The 19402-nt window shown below is 35.9% G+C and overlaps 1 protein-coding gene across 1 annotated transcript in view; it reads right to left on the reverse strand.

Moving 5' to 3' along the window:
* LOC121370989 (Golgi-associated PDZ and coiled-coil motif-containing protein-like) overlaps positions 1 to 19402 on the reverse strand; it is a 63173-nt gene that overhangs the window by 23691 nt on the left and 20080 nt on the right. Inside the window, exons 2-3 of the mRNA XM_041496567.1 lie at positions 5625 to 5792; positions 713 to 888 (exon numbers count right to left, since the gene is read on the reverse strand). Of these exons, the coding sequence (XP_041352501.1) occupies positions 713 to 888; positions 5625 to 5792 (344 nt within the window). The remainder of the gene's footprint in view (positions 1 to 712; positions 889 to 5624; positions 5793 to 19402) is intronic.

Raw genomic sequence — 19402 nt, forward strand, 5'->3', positions numbered from 1 at the left:
TATCTTATAATGAGTTCTTTAAAAACGTATCTAACAAGCGAAAGTGAGTTAGATACATTTTTAGACAATGAGTTGTAAGATAAATGGTATCTAATGGACACGAATGTAGTATTCTATTTCTAACATATCTTTAGAAAACAGTTTTAAAATAAATTTAAATGCCTTTTCCAACTAAAACCTATGTATAGTTAACTTGAGCGTCACAGACATCTGACCGTGCTTTTTTCTCATTAGATGGTATGTCATTGGTGACCTGGTCATCACCTAGGAGCAGCCAATCGTATATCTTTAAAATGTTATCGCACATATGTGTGTTAACACTGCATGTGTTATCAAAAATAACAAATGATGTTCTCACCAACAGGTGTGTGAGAAATGTAGTTACACGTGTGCAAGATGTAAACAAGCTTTGTAAATTCAGCCCATAACCTTCACGTCTTTAGACTTGAGTAAAATGTTCTAACATAATTGTTAAAAACATAATTTTTTAGGCAAACATGCTTATGTAAAATCTGTTTTGACGGTGCTATACAGAGTTCATACTATAGTGAGTTTGACAATAATTTTATTTTGTTCAACTTCTTAACCATTGTAAAATCAGATACATGTGTAGATTATGCTTTCCCACTATTTTCTAACAAATAGTATGAAAATTAAACAACTTGAATAATTAAACTAAAACACAAATTAATGAAATCTACAGATTGATTACCTGCCAGCTAGTTCCTTATCAAGGTATTTAGCTGCCAACCTGGCCCCGTACACTTCACTTTGTAAAGCTAAAATATACTGTCGTAGTTCAGAATTTTCCTTCCTCAGTCCCTTCAATTCTGCTTCTAATCGGGATATAGCCATGGCACCAGATTTTCTGCTAGAGATTTCAGCTTCCTACAGACAAGAGAATAAATTATTATAATAAGTATGTGTGTGTTTGCATACGTGTATTCATGTGTGCGTGTATTCATGTGTGCGTGCATGCATGCCTGTTTGTCTGTTTGTCTGTCTCTGTGTGTGTGTGTGTGAACGTGTGTAAGTTTGAGTGTGTGTAGACATATACATGCACATATAATATATACAGTCAAATGTCGATATCTCGATGTTGAAGGGACCGGACCAACATGTTCGAGATATCGGTAGCTCGACATAAACATAATAGTTTCCAGATGAATATTATCCCAAATATAAATTTATGTTTGCAAACTTAACAACACTAAACAGTATAGTCGTTTTTGTATTTTAAAGGGACATACCCTAGTTTTTAAACACTAAGGGATATGTTTGACTATTAGAGCCGTTTTTGGTAACTGAAATCATACATTACTTAGATGTTATCAATTTCCATACATTCGAAGTGTTTTTGGTCATGCTGGTGTTTTTAATACCACAAAAGACATTTCTCATATTTTGAAAAACGCACATGCGTCTGAAAAGTAACAGTTATGGAGTCGAGTTTTAGTCTATTTTTAGATGGTATTCCACCATTTCAAAGTCACAGACTCATGTTTCACTCAGTTGTAACGTTATCCAAATGTCTTACCGGTTTGTAGATTAACTAAATGTTGTGTTAATTTTCACGTGTTGAAACTAGGGTCTGTCCCTTTAAAATAACCCTTTTTATGTGTGTGCATTTCTTCATGCTGACAATGACATAGTTACTAAGTATACCCAAATGTGCCAACATATAACAGAACAATAGTACAAACCAATGACTTCTTGAAGTGGCCTTTGATCGCTTTGCAACTGTGGCTTTAAAGTCATATGTCATAACATGACTTGTGATTTGGGTTAAACCTGCTAGTAGGTGGGCAGTTTTTGTGTTTTTATCCAGTTTTTCATCAAGAACATATAAAATCTCCGCACCGTAGTAGGTCGTTTCGGTTGGGCAATGGTGTCATTATTATCAGTAACATCATTGTCGTTGTCGTCGTCGGGTGTTAAAGTTCTTACACAGATTATTGTGCCAATAATGGTGTCATCATCGGTCGTGGTCTTACATGCTGGCGTAAGTGGCAATTGGTATACACGGTCTGCTTAATGGGATGTCGTCGTGTGATGTGTCTACACTGTCTAGTTCTGGCTGGTCATCAGTTGTACCAAACTATGCGTGTCGGAAACAGTTCTTACTTGTTTTCGGCTTTACATTTCCCAATGCCTGATTGATCATGCATAAAACATCGAGCACACTGCAGATATGCTTCTTTAATTTTGTCAGCATTTTTTTCATCCAGGTAGATAGCGTGTTTGATAGAATAGAGAATTGGTTTGCAACTTCTGACTTTGATTATATATTCTGCTCAATGGCACCAATTGCTTCGAATTTCATTTTTATCGTCCTAACAATTAATTTTCGTTTGACACCTGTTGTTTCGTTGTTTTTGCTGGGGGGGGGGGGGGGGGGGAAGCAGGGTTTGATGTTTTTGAAATGCTAGATTCAACTTCAGAAGGGCCAGGGTCATCTACTGGCATATTTTACTCTTTAATAATGTTAAACTTTGCACTAGCTTTATAAATGTGGAACATTTTGATGTTATGTGTATCGATTCATTTATAATTAAGTGGCGGAATTTAGGGAAGAAGGAAGAATGAAATGACATTTTACATGTAATTTTTTTATATACTTTGAGAAAAAACTGGAAAGTGCACCTAGGGACACCAACATATGCTCGAGATTAGCATGCTCGAGAAAATAGTGTTTAATTTCATAACATTGCATAGGACCAGCACTGGACCTCGAGATATGTTGGGTACTCGAGTTTACAGAGGTCGAGATAACGAAATTTGACTGTATATATATATATATATATATATATATATAAGAATTTCATAATGATAAACATTTTGGAATGTTTTGTTCAAAACAAAATGAAGACTATTCATTTTAACTTCCAAAATATAAGTGAAAATGGACACAAGAAATATCCACCAACCATGTATGAAATCTATTAATTTCTCATTCTATATTCTCAAGAACAGTATGTTGTATATTATATATATCTACATGCTGCTGATTGAACTATGTGCTGAGGTATCATTAAACAAGCATTCCTTTTCATATCAAACCAATATTCAGTCTCCCATGGAATAAATACTGAAGCTTTGTGTGTTTGTTTGTTTTGTTTAATGACACCACTAGGGTACATTGATTTATTAATCATCGGCTAATGGATGTCAAACACATGGTAATTTTGACACAGTCATAGAAAGGAAACCCGCTACATTTTTCCATTAGTAGCAAGGGATCTTTTATATGCACCATCGCACAACCATAAAATGAAGCCACAAATGTTTTCCACTAAATAAGAGACACAAGGGTTCATTGTTAATATAACTGCAAGATGCAGTGCACTGACAACCATCTGTAATTGGAATGTAAACTACTTATGAAATCAACCAATTATCAAATACAGATTTTCTAAAAAGATGAAGAACATGTACCAATTTGCTGTAATCATCTGCCAAAAGCAAGCATAAAAAAAATACCACTCACTTAATTTAATCAATGCGGGAATTGGAGTTAGCATTGACGTAATTGAGGAAAATTAATTTAGTAAATGAAGTCAAAAATGACTTCCACGTAACAGGTTTCTATTCTGGATTTGAAATTACGTCTTGGAACAATGAGCTTAATCATGAAGACCAGACTGATTAACTTCACTAAACTGTGATGTTAAACTGCCAAACAAAGAAAAACAAAAGAACCCAGCAAGCACTCTTAGCAGGACCCCCCCCCCCCCCCCCCCCCAAAAAAAAAGAAAAAAAGTTTGTTCTCTTTAATGACACCACTAGAGCACATTGATTTATTAATCATCGGCTATTGGATGTCTTAGCAGGACCAAGAATGTCATGTACATTATACATGTATGTACACGTACTACCAATATTACTTCTTAGAAAAATAAACTTTTCAATTTAATCTGGGACCGGTTGATCAAATATTAGTTAGCTTAACCAGTGGTTAACAGAAATTTTCAAAACCAAAGACTGAATCAATACAAATAATAACTGAAGACATGATGTTGAAACTTGATTTAGAACAATCAAAGATATCCTTACATAATCAAATCTAAAGTTTATTTTGTATTTGTTCACATATAATTAAAAGGAAAGACTAATCCAGTGTTAGAGTTAACTATGCTTTGAAAAATGGGGGCTGATCTTTTAGAAATGGCTGACATTCACATGCATATTCTGTATCAGAGGTAAAGCTACATGTAGGTCCAACTTGTAGGGCAAAATCACTTCGTACTCTGAATCTGAGAGGGAGATATTTTCAACACAGAGAAAAGAGGGTTATAAAAAAACAAAAATCCAGGAAATTTTAATATTAGTTGTCAAGTACTGAGATTATAGCCCTAGGGTTAGGATTGCACATCAGTCCAAAATGGCAGTCCCCATTAAAAATGTATGCAAAGTATCAGCTCAATCCAAATATTGCAAGTTTTTGACACAGAATATGGAACATTTTGGACAAAAAAACAACAACTGGAAACACAGTATATATGATTAAAAATCTGGAATTCCGGAATATGTTCATCTTTCAACAGGAGGGACACTTGAACTTGTTTAATAAACTAAACAACTGGCATTATAACAAACTGGCACTACTATAACCAGACATTTAACTAAAACAGTACTACGGAAGATATGGCCCGGACAAGGATTTCCTTTAATATGCAGTAATGCATAAAAAGTAGGTCGCAGTGGCCTAGTTAGTTATGGTATGCAAACCAAACAAGTTGTACTTGCATGCAAGGTTTGATTTTCCTATATGAATTGATAAGATGTGTCGATTGATGTGTAGTAATGCATGGAAAGTAGGTCACAGTGACCTAGTTATGGTACGTGACATCCTGCCATCCCAAAGTTTTCTTGTATGCAAGGTTTGATGATGAATTGATCAATAAGAAAAGACATGCTGTGAAAAGAAAATATTTATGAGCAGATGTACAGACGGACAATGCAATACCATAATATGACCTATCAAAGATGACCACATAACAAATACATATTTCTGTTATTTTTTCACAAAGCCTAACTATATAATCTAGGTTTATTAACTTAATAACATAGAAAACACAACCGTTTAGGATCACTATTATCAGTACATCAGCACACTTTTAAATTGTTCAATTACTTTTAAAAAGCTATAATTCTGGTGCCAAAACAGACAACTGGTTCTCTATCATATATACTAACAGAAAGAAATGAGGGAACACCTGGTGAGGAAAACAGATTTCATACACTACAATTGTTTTTATGAAATACAAAGATGTGATGCAGAGCTAGATCTGGATGAGCAGAAAATTGTGCAAAATTATCTATTAACTATAAAAATTGCAGAAAATCTGTAATTTTTTAAATAAAATATCACATTAAATTATTTTGCCTAATTAAAATAAAATTCACCAATTGTTTTTAAAATTTGCAATTGGTGAACTTGGCAAGTGCCAGAGCTAGCCCTGTGATGAGGGACTGATATCAGTAATGTGGAATTAAATGTCAGCAAGATAGTTTAACTTCCTGACACTGTGGATTGAGGATTAAGGGTTTAAGTTGCAGTGTCTATTCTCTGTTACCATTTATGTGATCCTTATTATTTCTTTCCATCAGTATAATATAATTACGTACCAATTTCCTTTGATGTCATCGGAATCCACCTCGATGCCCCGAGCTGCGTGGACCTCTAGCTGTGACGAGTGCAGCTGCAGCAGCATTATGTGAAGTTCTTGTTCCACCACCGACTTGGTGGCATGGACCTCAACCAACTCGGATCTCATGTCAACCAGCTGGGCCTGCACGATAAATGAAAAATAAACAGGCATTCTGAGAGTACTGCTAAAGCAATACATGTCCCTACCAGCCCCAATTTTTTCCCCGTATCTCTCAAGTTCATAGGACCATATAATACTTCCAAAAATGGGGTTATCACCATAAAATGTAAATTTCATTGGTAACAGTACATGATAGAGCTATGCACAAAATGTCAGCAAAATATCTTGAGGAATTCCAAAACAAATATGCAGAAAACACAAGTTCATCGGCTATAAATTCGTCAAATATTGATAAATCTTCATGAAAGTCAGTTGATCTGTAACAGTAACTGATAAAGCTATGCACAAAATTTCAGTTCAATATCTTGAGACATTGTGGGAAAAAATGTTCACAAAAACTATATGTGGGACAGACAGATCGACAAATATACAGACAGACAGAAGGAAAGATATGAAATCTCTAGTCCCCTCCAGTTGGACTGGTAGGGGACTAATAAAAAATAAAAAAATAGTTTTGGCTGGAATGCAATCAGTGCATTATAATTTGACTGACAACCCAACTAATTCACAAGCATTTGACAAATTTTGGTATGAACCATTATTTTTATTTCAGGCCCATTAGAAAGAATTTTGAAGAGTTGAGCTATACACATTTATGTATATACTGAGATAATGAAGTTTGATCATACATAAACACAAAACAAAATGTACATTTTGCAAAAAGAATGTGACAGGATAAGGGTTAATAATAAACGTACAGGTACATTCCACAATGCTTTGTAAAACAATCTACGTCATTACAATAAGGTTCCCCAAAACATAGCCTACATGAATATGCAGCTTATAGGTTTTGAACAAATTTTGGCAAAAAAAAAATTGTTAATATATTTAAACAGACACTGTCTTTCCTCTACTGTACCTGAAGTTGAAATGAAATGACAGTTTAATATATTATTGTCTAACTGACGAACATTTTGTCTGTAAACAGGAAGACAAGGTAATAAAGGTAAAACGTGAACGAGATGAACGCATGAAGCATATTAACAAAATTAGAAACAGTTGAGACACATGGTTCTTGTTTGTTTACATCAAACTTTACAACTTTGAACAATTCTTTAGAAAACTTGGGCTTATAATAGTACATTGACGTCATTGCATTTTATATGCACCATCCCACAGACAGGATAGGACATATATTTACATCATCTCCCTACAAAGCCATTACCTGTGCGATAGTATATAATATAGTTCTGCTTACTGATGTAATTTTATATACACATGTATATTTTGTAATGTATAAAATTACACTAATGGAAAACAATGAAAAAAGACAAATACATGTACTGATCATCAAACTTACTTAAAAGTTAAAGTTTGTTTTGTTTAACGACACCACTAGAGCACACTGCTTTATTAATCATGAGCTCTTGGATGTCAAACATTTGGTAATTTTGGCATATAGTCTTAGATAGGAATCCAGCTACATTTTAAGTTAGTAACAAGGGATCTTTTTATAAATGCACCATCCCACAGACAGGACATACCATGGCCTTTGATATACCAGTCATGGTGCACTGGCTGGAATAAGAAATAGCCCAATGGGCCACTAATCTAGAATGGAAATGTTTTATTTAATGACGTACTCAACACATTTTATTTACGGTTGTATGGTGTCAGACATATGGTTAAGGACCACACAGATATTGAGAGAGGAAATCTGCTGTCATCACTTCATGGGCTACTCTTTCCGATTAGCAGCAAGGGATCTTTTATATGCACCATATCACAGACAGGGTAGTACATACCACGACTGTTGATGTACCAGTCGTGGTGCACTGGCTGGAACGAGAAATAGCCCATGACTGACGGGGATCGATCCCAGACCGACCGCGCATCGAGCGGGTGCTTTACCACTGGGCTACGTCCCACCACCTGATCTAGAATGAGTCAAACTTAATTCATGGAATACAATGAGTTTTATGACCAAATTGGGTTGCAGCAAAGAAAAATATGTTTTAAGGTTGCCAACCGTGAGTTATGAAAATCACTGTTGAACATTTGCAATCTGTATATATACAGTCAGTAGAGTGCTCGCCTGAGGTGCTTGGGAACTAGGACCGAACCACCTCGGTGGACCTATTATGTACTGTTCTGTCTTTGGGAAAGTGCATATAAAAGACCCCTTTTTTCTTTTCTTTCATTTTTTTCAAAAATATTTTCTTGTCCCAGAATATAGAATGGCAGTGTTAGGGCTTGGTTGCCCTGAGCTCACTGTCTCATAATATTGTAATGGAAAAATGTAGTAGTTGCATGTAGGTCTCCCCTGAAAACTGTATGACGGAATTGTCAAACATTTGTAAGCTGATGATTAATAAATCAATGTGCTCCAGTGGTGTTGTTAAAGAAAACAAATATTAACTGGGTTTTTTTTTTTTTTTACATGTACCAATTACTAGCATACATGTACACCAAACTGAATGTTATCAAAACTCACTATTACAGTATTAATAAGAGAACTATATACTGGTCTTGATTCAACCTATGTAACAAAACTCATCTTCCCCGTAAGTCAGTTTCACACAAATCACAACCACTTGTGAAAGCTGTGCATAATTATTAGCCCGATTTATGTGACAAGCAGAAGATGAAAATTGCCCATATTTAACCTGGATGAGAGATAATATGACAGGAGTTGATATTTACCACAAAACCGACATGATAAACGCTGTAGCTGCTGCAAATTAGACGGGTCTTCAGCTTTATTTTTCAGCTACCAACTGTTAATCCATTTCAAAAGAAGTACACATTCTTTTTGTCCCAACATCAGACATTACTTACATTTAATGATGTGATTATTTCTTTAATAAAAATGTAGTTATTAAGCTAATGAGAAACATTCGTGAAGTATCATTTTAAAAAAAAACACGTAAATGTACATGCATGTGTACTTTTCTGGCATGCAGAGTACTAAATTTTCTCCAGTACTTCAAGCCTGAATAACAACAATTTAAACAAATGAGCCACATGTGCAGGAGATTAGCAAAGAAAGAAAGAAATGTTTTATTTAACAACGCACTCAACACATTTTATTTACGGTTATATGGTGTCAGACATATGGTTAAGGACCACACAGATTTTGAAAGAGGAAACCCGCTGTCGCCACTACATGGGCTACTCTTCCGATTAGCAGCAAGGGATCTTTTATTTGCGCTTCCCACAGGCAGGATAGCACAAACCATGGCCTTTGCTGAACCAGTTATGGATCACTGGTCGGTGCAAGTGGTTTACACCTACCCATTGAGCCTTGTGGAGCACTCACTCAGGGTTTGGAGTCGGTATCTGGATCTGGATCCGAACCCAGTACCTACCAGCCTGTAGACCGATGGCCTACCATGACGCCACCGAGGCCGGTAGGAGATTAGCAAGAAAAACAAGGCAGGATTTCTGACAGTGAACATAATATGAATCATAAATTGAAAGAGCTAACACAATTAGTAGAATTACTGCACAGACTGATTACCATCACCCCCCACCTCATTCCCACCTCAGCAAAATGTATATATAGTGTATATAATTTTAACCCCCCCCCAAAAAACAAAAACATTTATGAAATTAAATCACTTTTTTTTCCATAAACACATGTAGGATTTTAAGTGGATTTTATTCTTCAAATTTCAACTGGAATCTACAGTTAAAACAGTTTAAAAAAATTAAAAGACTTTTCAGGATTTTCCAAACCAACATGTAAAGAACCTCACAGTTTGACACTGCATGTGAAGTTCTAACCAGACAGAAGACCATCATCAGCGAGTGAGTGTGGTTTGTGTGAGCAGATGATTTTCCTGAAAATGATTGTTCCATTGATTGGTTTATCTCACACATCACCTAAACTTAACCAGCTACTCTAGATTAGTTGTCATTTTTATTTCCTTCAGTGAAATTGGCTGTCTTTCATGTTCACAACCTTTACAATTACAATAGTTATTGCTGCAAGTGATCATGCCATCACGCCTACCATCTGCAATAAATCCCCAGTGTTTATTTGGTGGTCATGTTTCTCCGGCACATAGGGTATGGCACAGTGTACCAACATGGGAGATTACTGTGAAAATTGATTTAAAAAAACAACAAATGAGTCTTGAAGCATGTGTGACAGTGAAACTCCCATGAAACCCTCTGATTGGAATACAGAGTCCGAAGGTTATAGCCAATTACAGCACCACAACTAGTTTGTCACTTGGAATGTTGTTTTTAACAAAATGTTAACTGGAAGAAAATGGAACTTGTCTGTTGTTGTTTTGGGTTTTTTAAAGTTAGAAATTTTCAACAAATGTTTTTTTTTAAAGCTTTGTTGTTAATTTCACATGGTTATTTCCATTTTATAGATTACACAAGTAAAAGACTTTAATGAAATAGTGCATGCACAACAAAAGTGAAGTCATTTCAAGGAAAATGAAAAAGAACGTTTCCAAAAATCAATTCCTGAAAAACAAAATAATTGTGTTATGACACTGTGTATTGAAAACGGAAATTCAAGTTCTAAATGACTTTTTTTCCTTTAGGGGAATAAAAAAAAAAGTTAAAAAAAGAAAAGAAGAAGTTATAATATAAACAGCATCTAATATACATACAGCTGACAGTCCAGACAACTACAAATAATGAAGCTTGTACAATTAATTTTCCTGTCCCCATCTTTTAATGCCTAAATATATAACATCTAACCAATATGTTATATTAACCAATATATTATGATTTAGTAATAGCGATGATTAAGTAATTTTTCATTAAAGCAATGAAGATGACTGAGCGTATCATTAAAACAAATGATGTTGTGAAGTTAGAACTTAAGTGAATAACATTTAGGAAAGGTGTGTGGGCTGCTAACATTTACTCCTCAAACCGTTCTCATAAAACTCAGGCAACACAGGGGCGTAAATCTTGACGTATTCACAATGTATATGTAGGCGTACATAAAATGGTCAAAAACGCAGCAAACTATATCAGAGATCAATATATTAATTACTTGATTTATATTCTCCAGCTTCTGTCCATAACCCATCCCTGCTTTCAATTAATTCAATTTTTAGCAATTCCAATTTATGATCAGCGGAATAAATGATGGAGAAAAAACATGTTGAAGAGTTGTACCTTCCAGTGATTGAGAATGTAGAAGTGCTGGCCATCAGCTGTGGGATGATTAGAACACTGGTTGAGCAATATATCAAGATTTCATTACACTCACCAGCAATGTATTACATCAAAACTTGACAAACCTTCAGCTCATTTAATAAGCTGACAATGTGCATTCGGTCTTTTTCTGTTTCATTTCACTGCATTTGCTGCATTGTATTTTTATCATTTGTAACAAAAGAAGTATTTTAATATACTACTCAAAAGAATTTAAGGGTCAAAAATTTATAACCAAATAAGTTTCAGAGTGTATTAGATTGATGATGTAAACTACACCAAAAATTTAATTTATTGTTCCATATTTACAAAAAAACACAAATAAACGTCACTGTATACAAGAAAGTCACATGACATGCTGTCAAAGTTGAAGGTTGTCAAACATGGATTTTACACATTAGAACATTCGTTTAATAGTGTGTGAATCCACCCCTGGCGCGAATACACTCGACACATCGTTGCCTCATGTTGTTGATCAGACGTCTGAAGAACTCTTGGGGAATGGCCTGCCACTCTGCCATAAGAAGTTGACCCAGATCATGAAGGTTGGCCGGAGGGGAATGGTTATCCCGAACTCTCCTGCCTAATTCGTCCCAGGCGTGCTCTATTGGGGCCAAGTCAGGTGAATATGCTGGCCAATCCATCCTGGCGATACCTTGTTGTCTGAGAAAGTCCGTTACCACCCTGGCGCGGTGGGGTCTGGCATTGTCATCCTGCAGAACTGCCCCGCCGCCAATCTGCTGAAGACCTGGGAGAACCAACGGCCGGATAATCTCATTCAGATAGCGGATTCCATTCAGACTGCCATCCACCACATAGAGGGGGGTCCTGTGGTGGATAGAGATGCCGCCCAACACCATGACGCTGCCACCACCGAACCGGTGACGTTGTCTAACGTTAACATCAGCAAAGCGCTCCCCAGGACGTCTGTAGACACGAACCCGACCGTCGTTGAACTGGAGACTAAACCTGGACTCATCAGTGAACATCACTCGACCCCACTGAACACGTTGCCACCGTAGATGAAGTGTGCACCAGTGACGTCTGGCCGTTCTGTGACGTGGTAGGAGTGGTGGTCCAACAGCCTGGCGACGGCAGCGTAGATTATTGGCTCTCAGACGATTGCGTATGGTTTGATCAGACACTCGATCTGCAGATTGTCACGTAATCGGCGTGCAGTGGTTGTGCGTTGACGTAGAGCCATATTGGTGATGTAGCGGTCCTCTCTATTTGTAGTGCTTCGGGGTCTTCCCGAACATGGACGATTTCGAACAGAATTCGTTGCTTGGTACCATTGCCACAGTCGGCCAACGACACTGACTGACACCAAGTCTTAGAGCAACATTTCTTTGCGTATTGCCATCCTGAAGCCAAGCAATAGCCCTTCCTCGATCTTCGATAGTCAGTTGACGTCGTACCATTGTCGAATTTGGAGTGTGCATCGTACACGAACGCAAGCTCCAATTATATGGAAATTGAGCATTGGGAACATGGAATACACATGCAAAGCGTGCAAATGAAGCGCTTTGTGAAAAAGCAAGTTATGGGCACTTAGCAGACCTTTCGCTTTCGCCCTAATTTACGTGCAAATGTAAGCATGTTTTCGCCATTAGAACTAGTCGACAGTGTCAATGACAGTGGATTTTAATTCATTTATGGGTTGCTTAGACCCACTTCTGTCAAAATGGAACAATACCATGCGTGACATTATGGTCTAGCTAATATAATTGACATTCAGAAAATAATGTCGAAAATATCGTCTGACCCTTAAATTCTTTCGAGTAGTATACATGTAGCTATAGCTGCTACCATAACATTTGAAAACACTTAAAACATTTGAAACAAAAGAGTTGGGACATGTACCATTTGATATGCTGATGTTTTATGTTGAATTAAAATAATATATATATTCTCTGTACAAATGCAGCTTAGCTGCTTCAAAGTGTAATTCACTGATGAGAGATCAGTAGTAAAGTATTAAGTTCTTTTAATGTGAAGTATTGAAGAATCAATCCAGTAGACCCAATGATTTTATATCAAATTCCAACCAGTGCTTCAAAACTGGTATATTAAAGGCTGCATTGCGTGCTGTCCAAAAGTAATAGCATACAATATGGGGGTCTTTTCAACATTAGTCCATTATGTGCCAATTACTGTAATAACAGTATGTTTGATTCCTAACACTATAAATCTTAATTAAACAATGTGAATAGCTGAAAGCTGTTACAAAAACAGAAAAGATTTACATGTATAGAATACATAGAATAGAATACAAAAATACCCCAAAACACAAAAAATTTAATACAATTTTTTTTTTACATTATATATTCTTCTGTACTCTTTTTATCAGAGTCCAGAAAGCTGCTGTCCTTCCATTATGTTTGTTTCTTGGTGGTTTTTTCAGGATGAACCAAGGTGAAAATGGCTTTAATTGTGGGTTTTTTATACATTTCCATGTAAATACAGGTTTATCCATTAATGCCGAGTTATTCTTGAGAAGACACCGTATTATCCCACTGTTGAATGACAGCGGATGTGTGAAGATGACAGCTAGATGACTATAATGGATGAGGGACGCAGGGTCTGAGCCATAATCTGAAATCACTGATTAAAGTCAGTTATAGCCTACTAAATCAATATCATACCGGATTTTGAGAGAAAAAACAACATATACTCAGTAAAAAAACCCTAGATCTCGTGGTGCATGTAGATATGCTAAAACAAACTGTTTTGACACAGTGTAGTCACAACTGAAGGGAATTACAAGGGTAATTAAAATTGTTTTCATATGAGTTAAGATCTTAGTATAGTTTAGACACTTATTATGTGTACATGTTCATTATATGGGCCGAATATATGAAGCCTGTTTTTCTTAAATGCAGGTGTTTAAGCATTATAAATATATGTTGTTACGCGCATGCAAGACATAAACAGGCTCTGTAAATTCGGCCGTATATGTTTAACAAAAAATAGGCACATGACATATATAGGATTTATCTATTGTACATACAGAGATTATTACTTGAGAATGTGTAATGAGAAATATCAGTTGCTTTATTGCAAAGGGCACCGGCCTCGGTAGTGTCGTGGTTAGGCCATCGGTCTACAGGCTGGTAGGTACTGGGTTCGGATCCCAGTCGAGATATGGGATTTTTAATCCAGATACCGACTACAAACCCAGAGTGAGTGCTCCGCAAGGCTCAATGGGTAGGTGTAAACCACTTGCACTGACCAGTGATCCATAACTGGCTCAACAAAGGCCATGGTTTGTGCTATCCTGCCTGTGGGAAGCGCAAATAAAAGATCCCCTGCTGCCTATCATAAAAGAGTAGCCTATGTGGCAACAGTGGGTTTCCTCTAAAAAGTGTCAGAATGACCATATGTTTGACGTCCAATAGCCGATGATAAGATAAAAAATCAAAGTGCTCTAGTGGTGTCATTAAATAAAAGAAACTTTTTATTGCAAAGGTGTGGGCAATAATACTAATATCAATGTATTTGAAAAATGTTATGTATTAAGCAAACAATCATATTTTATTTGTCAGAAGGTCCATGGAATATTGATGCCATAAATATTGCAGTTTTCATTTTGAAGATTTTTTCTCTGATACTAATGATAGTCAAAACCTTCTGATTATTACAATTTCACCAATCCATATTTTCTTTATCAGAATGTCCATGGAATGTTGATGCCAAAAATATTGCAGTTTTCATATTGTAGTTTTTCTCTCCGATACTAACGATGGTCAAAACCGTGTGAACATTTCAGTTTCACCAATCCATACAAAAGTAGTAATGTTCTACAGATACATGATGTCACAAAGCGGTTATATTTACTTCATTTTGAACCCTCAGGGTTTATTAATTTTTTACAATTCAAGACACGTCTTCATGATTCTGCCTACATTTAAACCATAAGAATAGCAGACAGCAGGGGCGCACAGTGTAAAAAAAATAGTGGTACGGCTCGTGGTTGCCAGACTCACCTTTCAAATTACTTGTAAGGACATTTTCACAGATATAACAAATATAACACACACATGAACACACACACGCACACACACACAAAAGTGATACGGCCATGGCCGTACTGTCTGCGCCACCCCTGGACAGTCATTTCTTATTAATTTTTGCCATCATGCAGTTCAGACACTTTTATCCTATGATCGCTATTCATATTAAAACAATATGACGACTGCATTAAAATCTGTATTTCTGGAACCGATTGACTGGATAAAGTTGTCAATTCCATTAAACCATTTGCGGGTTTTGTTGGACATTCCTTTTCCTTTTCCATTTATTTGAAATCAAAACACATTTGTATGATAATGTCACTAACAAAATTGGTTTTCTTATATTCTGGAAAGCTAATTTTGGCATCACACTGCTATAACTTGTCCATGCTACAGGTGCAGAATAATAATCAGCAGTGAAAGTATATCACCTAAAATAGCGACTGGTATCCTGATTCAGTCCAATATTAAAAACAAAAAGACAAGAAATTCCCTCCTACTAAGAAGTCCTAACAGACTGAGTAATCAAAATAATTAATAAATAATTATAAATTATATTTGTTTCACATAATAAAAGAAAGAAAGAAATGGATGAGGTTTCCAAAATTAAAAATAAACAAACGTACCTGTACAAGACTCGGAACTTAATACTGTCGGATAAAGGGGTAATTTTTTTATTTATATATTTGTTGCCAAAGTTCCTGGTTTAAAACTGCAGTAGGCAGACTAAAAATTGCCCATGGTGAACCTAGGGCAAAAACATTTCAAAATTGTCACAAGTAACAAAATAAAATGTGTGTATGTGTATGCGTGTGCATGTGTTTGTGTGAAATAGAGATAAAGTGTGTGTGTGAGAGTGAGAGAGAGAGAGAGAGAGAGAGAGAGAGAGAGAGAGAGAGAGAGAGAGAGAGAGAGAGAGAGAGAGAGAGAGAGAGAGAGAGAGAGAGAGACGACACACAGACACAGTGAGGAGCCTTGGGGCCCCGTGATGAACTTCTATAGTATAGTGGAATGCAAGACCCTTTGATAGCAAAGATGTATGAAGAGAAGCAATATCCTGGAAATACTATAATCAATAGGGAAAAGTTGCTACTCAAGTTTTAATGGTGTTGACTGTGTAAACTCGGTGGTCTAGAACAGAAATGTGTGACATCACCATTAGGATGACTGGTACAATTCTCAAAATGAGGGTCAGCACCTTCATTGATAAGTCATTTAAACCTATTGAATCCATAATTTCTAAAAACTAATACCGGTAACATGTAACACGAAAAGATAAATCTACCCCCACTGACAGGATTTGAACAAGCAAACCCTGATATAATATTCCAAACCTCTGACAAATGAGACAAGAGAACTTCTCACTATAGCTACTTCCAGTTACCATAGAAGCACTTTATACTAATAATACTGCAAACATGTATCCCCATCATTTGAAATTAAATTCCACAGCTATGGGCCACAGGCAGACATTACACATTTTGACTGGGTTGTAACTGTATTGTTGTACTAAGAATGCATCTAAGCCATACATTGGCTCCAAATATAACAGTTAAATCAATCTTCAAAGTAAAGATTTGAATCAGAGACCATCTGTCCAGTATTTTACTAAGTCCATGTGCAAATTACCACTTAGCTATTTGTGACATTGCAGTATATTGATGGAAAGAACAAGGAAACACATGGGATTGTAGAATGAATTTAATTCACCAGTATATGAAGATTACATGTACATGTAACTTAAGTGTACTACACTGTCCACAAGTTTCAACCTCTAAGATGACAAGTGATTCTTAAATATGCAAACATTTTCAGAAGGTGCATGTCCCTGTACCCCCCTTAATTTTTAGTATTATTTCCAGGCCAGCCAGGGCTGTCACCATTAATGACACACACCCCACCACCTTGTAATGATGACATGCTTGTGCCATGCCTAAACAGAAGTTACTAGTAGTCACTAGTGCACCAAGCACAGTACATATAGCATTGATGCTAATCGTTTGATCATTTCCCTCATCTCTCATCTAAAAGAGATTTTGTTTTTATGATCAACAAACACTGGTGATCCAAGTAGGCTAAAGTACCATGAGCCGACACCTGATGAGCATCACATACAAGGTATCTACTTGCTTACTGCAGGCTATCATCCACACCTGTACACTGACGCAAGTTACACACACTGTCTGTACAAGATGTTCAATGCTTCACCAACTGCGAAAGACTACAATATGTAAATAAACATGGTGAAGAATATGATTAGAACTGGCTTAAAGCTACAAGTACTTGACGAGGCTCATCAGGCATACAAAGGGTATTTTACTACATTGTACTGATATCTCTTATAGTTTGGCACCAACACCTGCATATGGAAGCAAATTACACACTCAGCATGCAATCTGTTCAAAGGATTCGGTACTCAGTTACATTTAAATGTGCTCAAGATGCTTCATCACTTGACTGGCATTAAAGAAAAATATACAAGATGCATTATGACTCAACTCCCATGACAATCAGCAATGCCGTGGAGTTTTTAATTTCCCATGTGACTGTTTTATTACCATTGTGAGGTATATATAAGGCAATTCCAACCTGAGGGACAAAACATTTTGTCCCAAGGGTTGGAATTGCCTTATCTATACCTCACAACGGGGATTGATTCTTTTTCTTGCCCATATAATTTCAGTAACAAAACATTAATTTTGTAAGCGACGGTTTGTTTATTGTAGAACAATTACTAAACATTTTACCTACAAACTTATTTAATCTTACGCAGGGAAAATATAGTCCACCTTATGCAACAACATAAAAATGTAACAACTTATCGATAAATATAAAGTTGAAAATATTAATTTGTTTAAATATTTTTTTAAACAATGATACTATGTGAAATGGCAAACAGAATTCTGAAAACCATGAGTTGTGACGTCAATCGTTGTAAAGCATGAGTTATGATGTCGCGCATATGTGAAAATCGTCTAACCCTAGGGTCAGACAGATTTATCTAGCCCTAGGGTTAGACAGATTTTTCTAGCACCATGCAAAAGCTGGATAACCCTGTCCAGTGGGCAAGAAATATATATATAAAATTCCCATGTGATATTTTTGGGGGCCGTAGACATTTTCTTAATTGCAGGGGTTGATGACTGGTCAAGTCAGGTCAGGTCAAACAGATTTTACATGCCCATATCCACTCACGGTTCAAGCATGCCCACCCTGGGCCCCTTGTCTCTGGTATGACCAGCAGCAAGACTCAGGGCAGGGGAGACATCATGATTTTGGTGTCCGGACCAATGTAAATTAGAATACAATATTCATGTAAGTATAAATGTACAGTATTTTTATTAAAACCAAAAATTTGAAGGTACAAACTGCAACATTTTAAAGTGCACAGGATACTTCACAAACCAACAGAAAATAAGACAAATAAATATATATATATATATATATATATATATATATAAAGAATGTTTGTTTAATGGCACTGCAGTACATTTTAAATTATGACTATTTGGTGTCTAACAAATGGTTATTTCAACAATTTCGTTCAAAGAAAGAGAGGAAACCCACTGCCACCATACAGGTTACTAAATAAAGCAGACAAGATAGTACATACCATGGTTTTTGGTTTATCAGTCATGTTGGGATGCAAAAAAAAAAAAACAACCCATCTGAGTCCATCTGAGAGCAGTAGATCATTTGAAACAAGTTTTTTACAGGCTAAGTACAGGGGTAGAATATTATAATATGCAATATCAGGGTTTAGACTGATGCCCATAAAATATTAGAAATTTGGCAAAGTTTTATTTAGCCAAACATCAGTAGGCAGTACATCTTCATGTACATGTATGACAAACAACTTTTGAATTAAGCAAATTCAACTTTAATTTGCATTTGGCGATTTGGCAAGCAACAGCTTATGGTAAACCCCGCAATATGATTCTGAAAACTTCTTGAACCTATATTTGTACTCGTACAGATGATCAGATCTGGAAAGACTTTCAACACTTTAGCAATAAAACTTGTTCATGCAGCACAATCTCTAACATTCTTAATACCAGGATACAAAACTCGCATTTTAAACATAGGCCACCTGAGGGCCCCAGGTAAGTAAGTACACACTTTATTCAAAGGAAAGGAATATTAAGTTGAAACCACTCCCCAGCATTCTGTTCAACACAGGTCTACTATTAAATGAAATAAATAAACATAAATGTATGACAAATGTGATGTGTTATCTGTATTCATGACCAAATATGTATATATATACACATGTATAAAAAAAAAAATCCAACAATTTGGATCATATTACACCAAATTTTTAAACATACAAAACCAAACCAAAAATAAACTAATAAATAATACAATTTTTTTTTTTTTTTAATTCTTTATTTTTCTTTTTTATTGGCAAAGGTAGTTTATAAAACATAAATT

The sequence above is a fragment of the Gigantopelta aegis genome, chromosome 4 (genome assembly GCF_016097555.1).
Source record: "Gigantopelta aegis isolate Gae_Host chromosome 4, Gae_host_genome, whole genome shotgun sequence".
Taxonomy (NCBI): domain Eukaryota; kingdom Metazoa; phylum Mollusca; class Gastropoda; order Neomphalida; family Peltospiridae; genus Gigantopelta; species Gigantopelta aegis.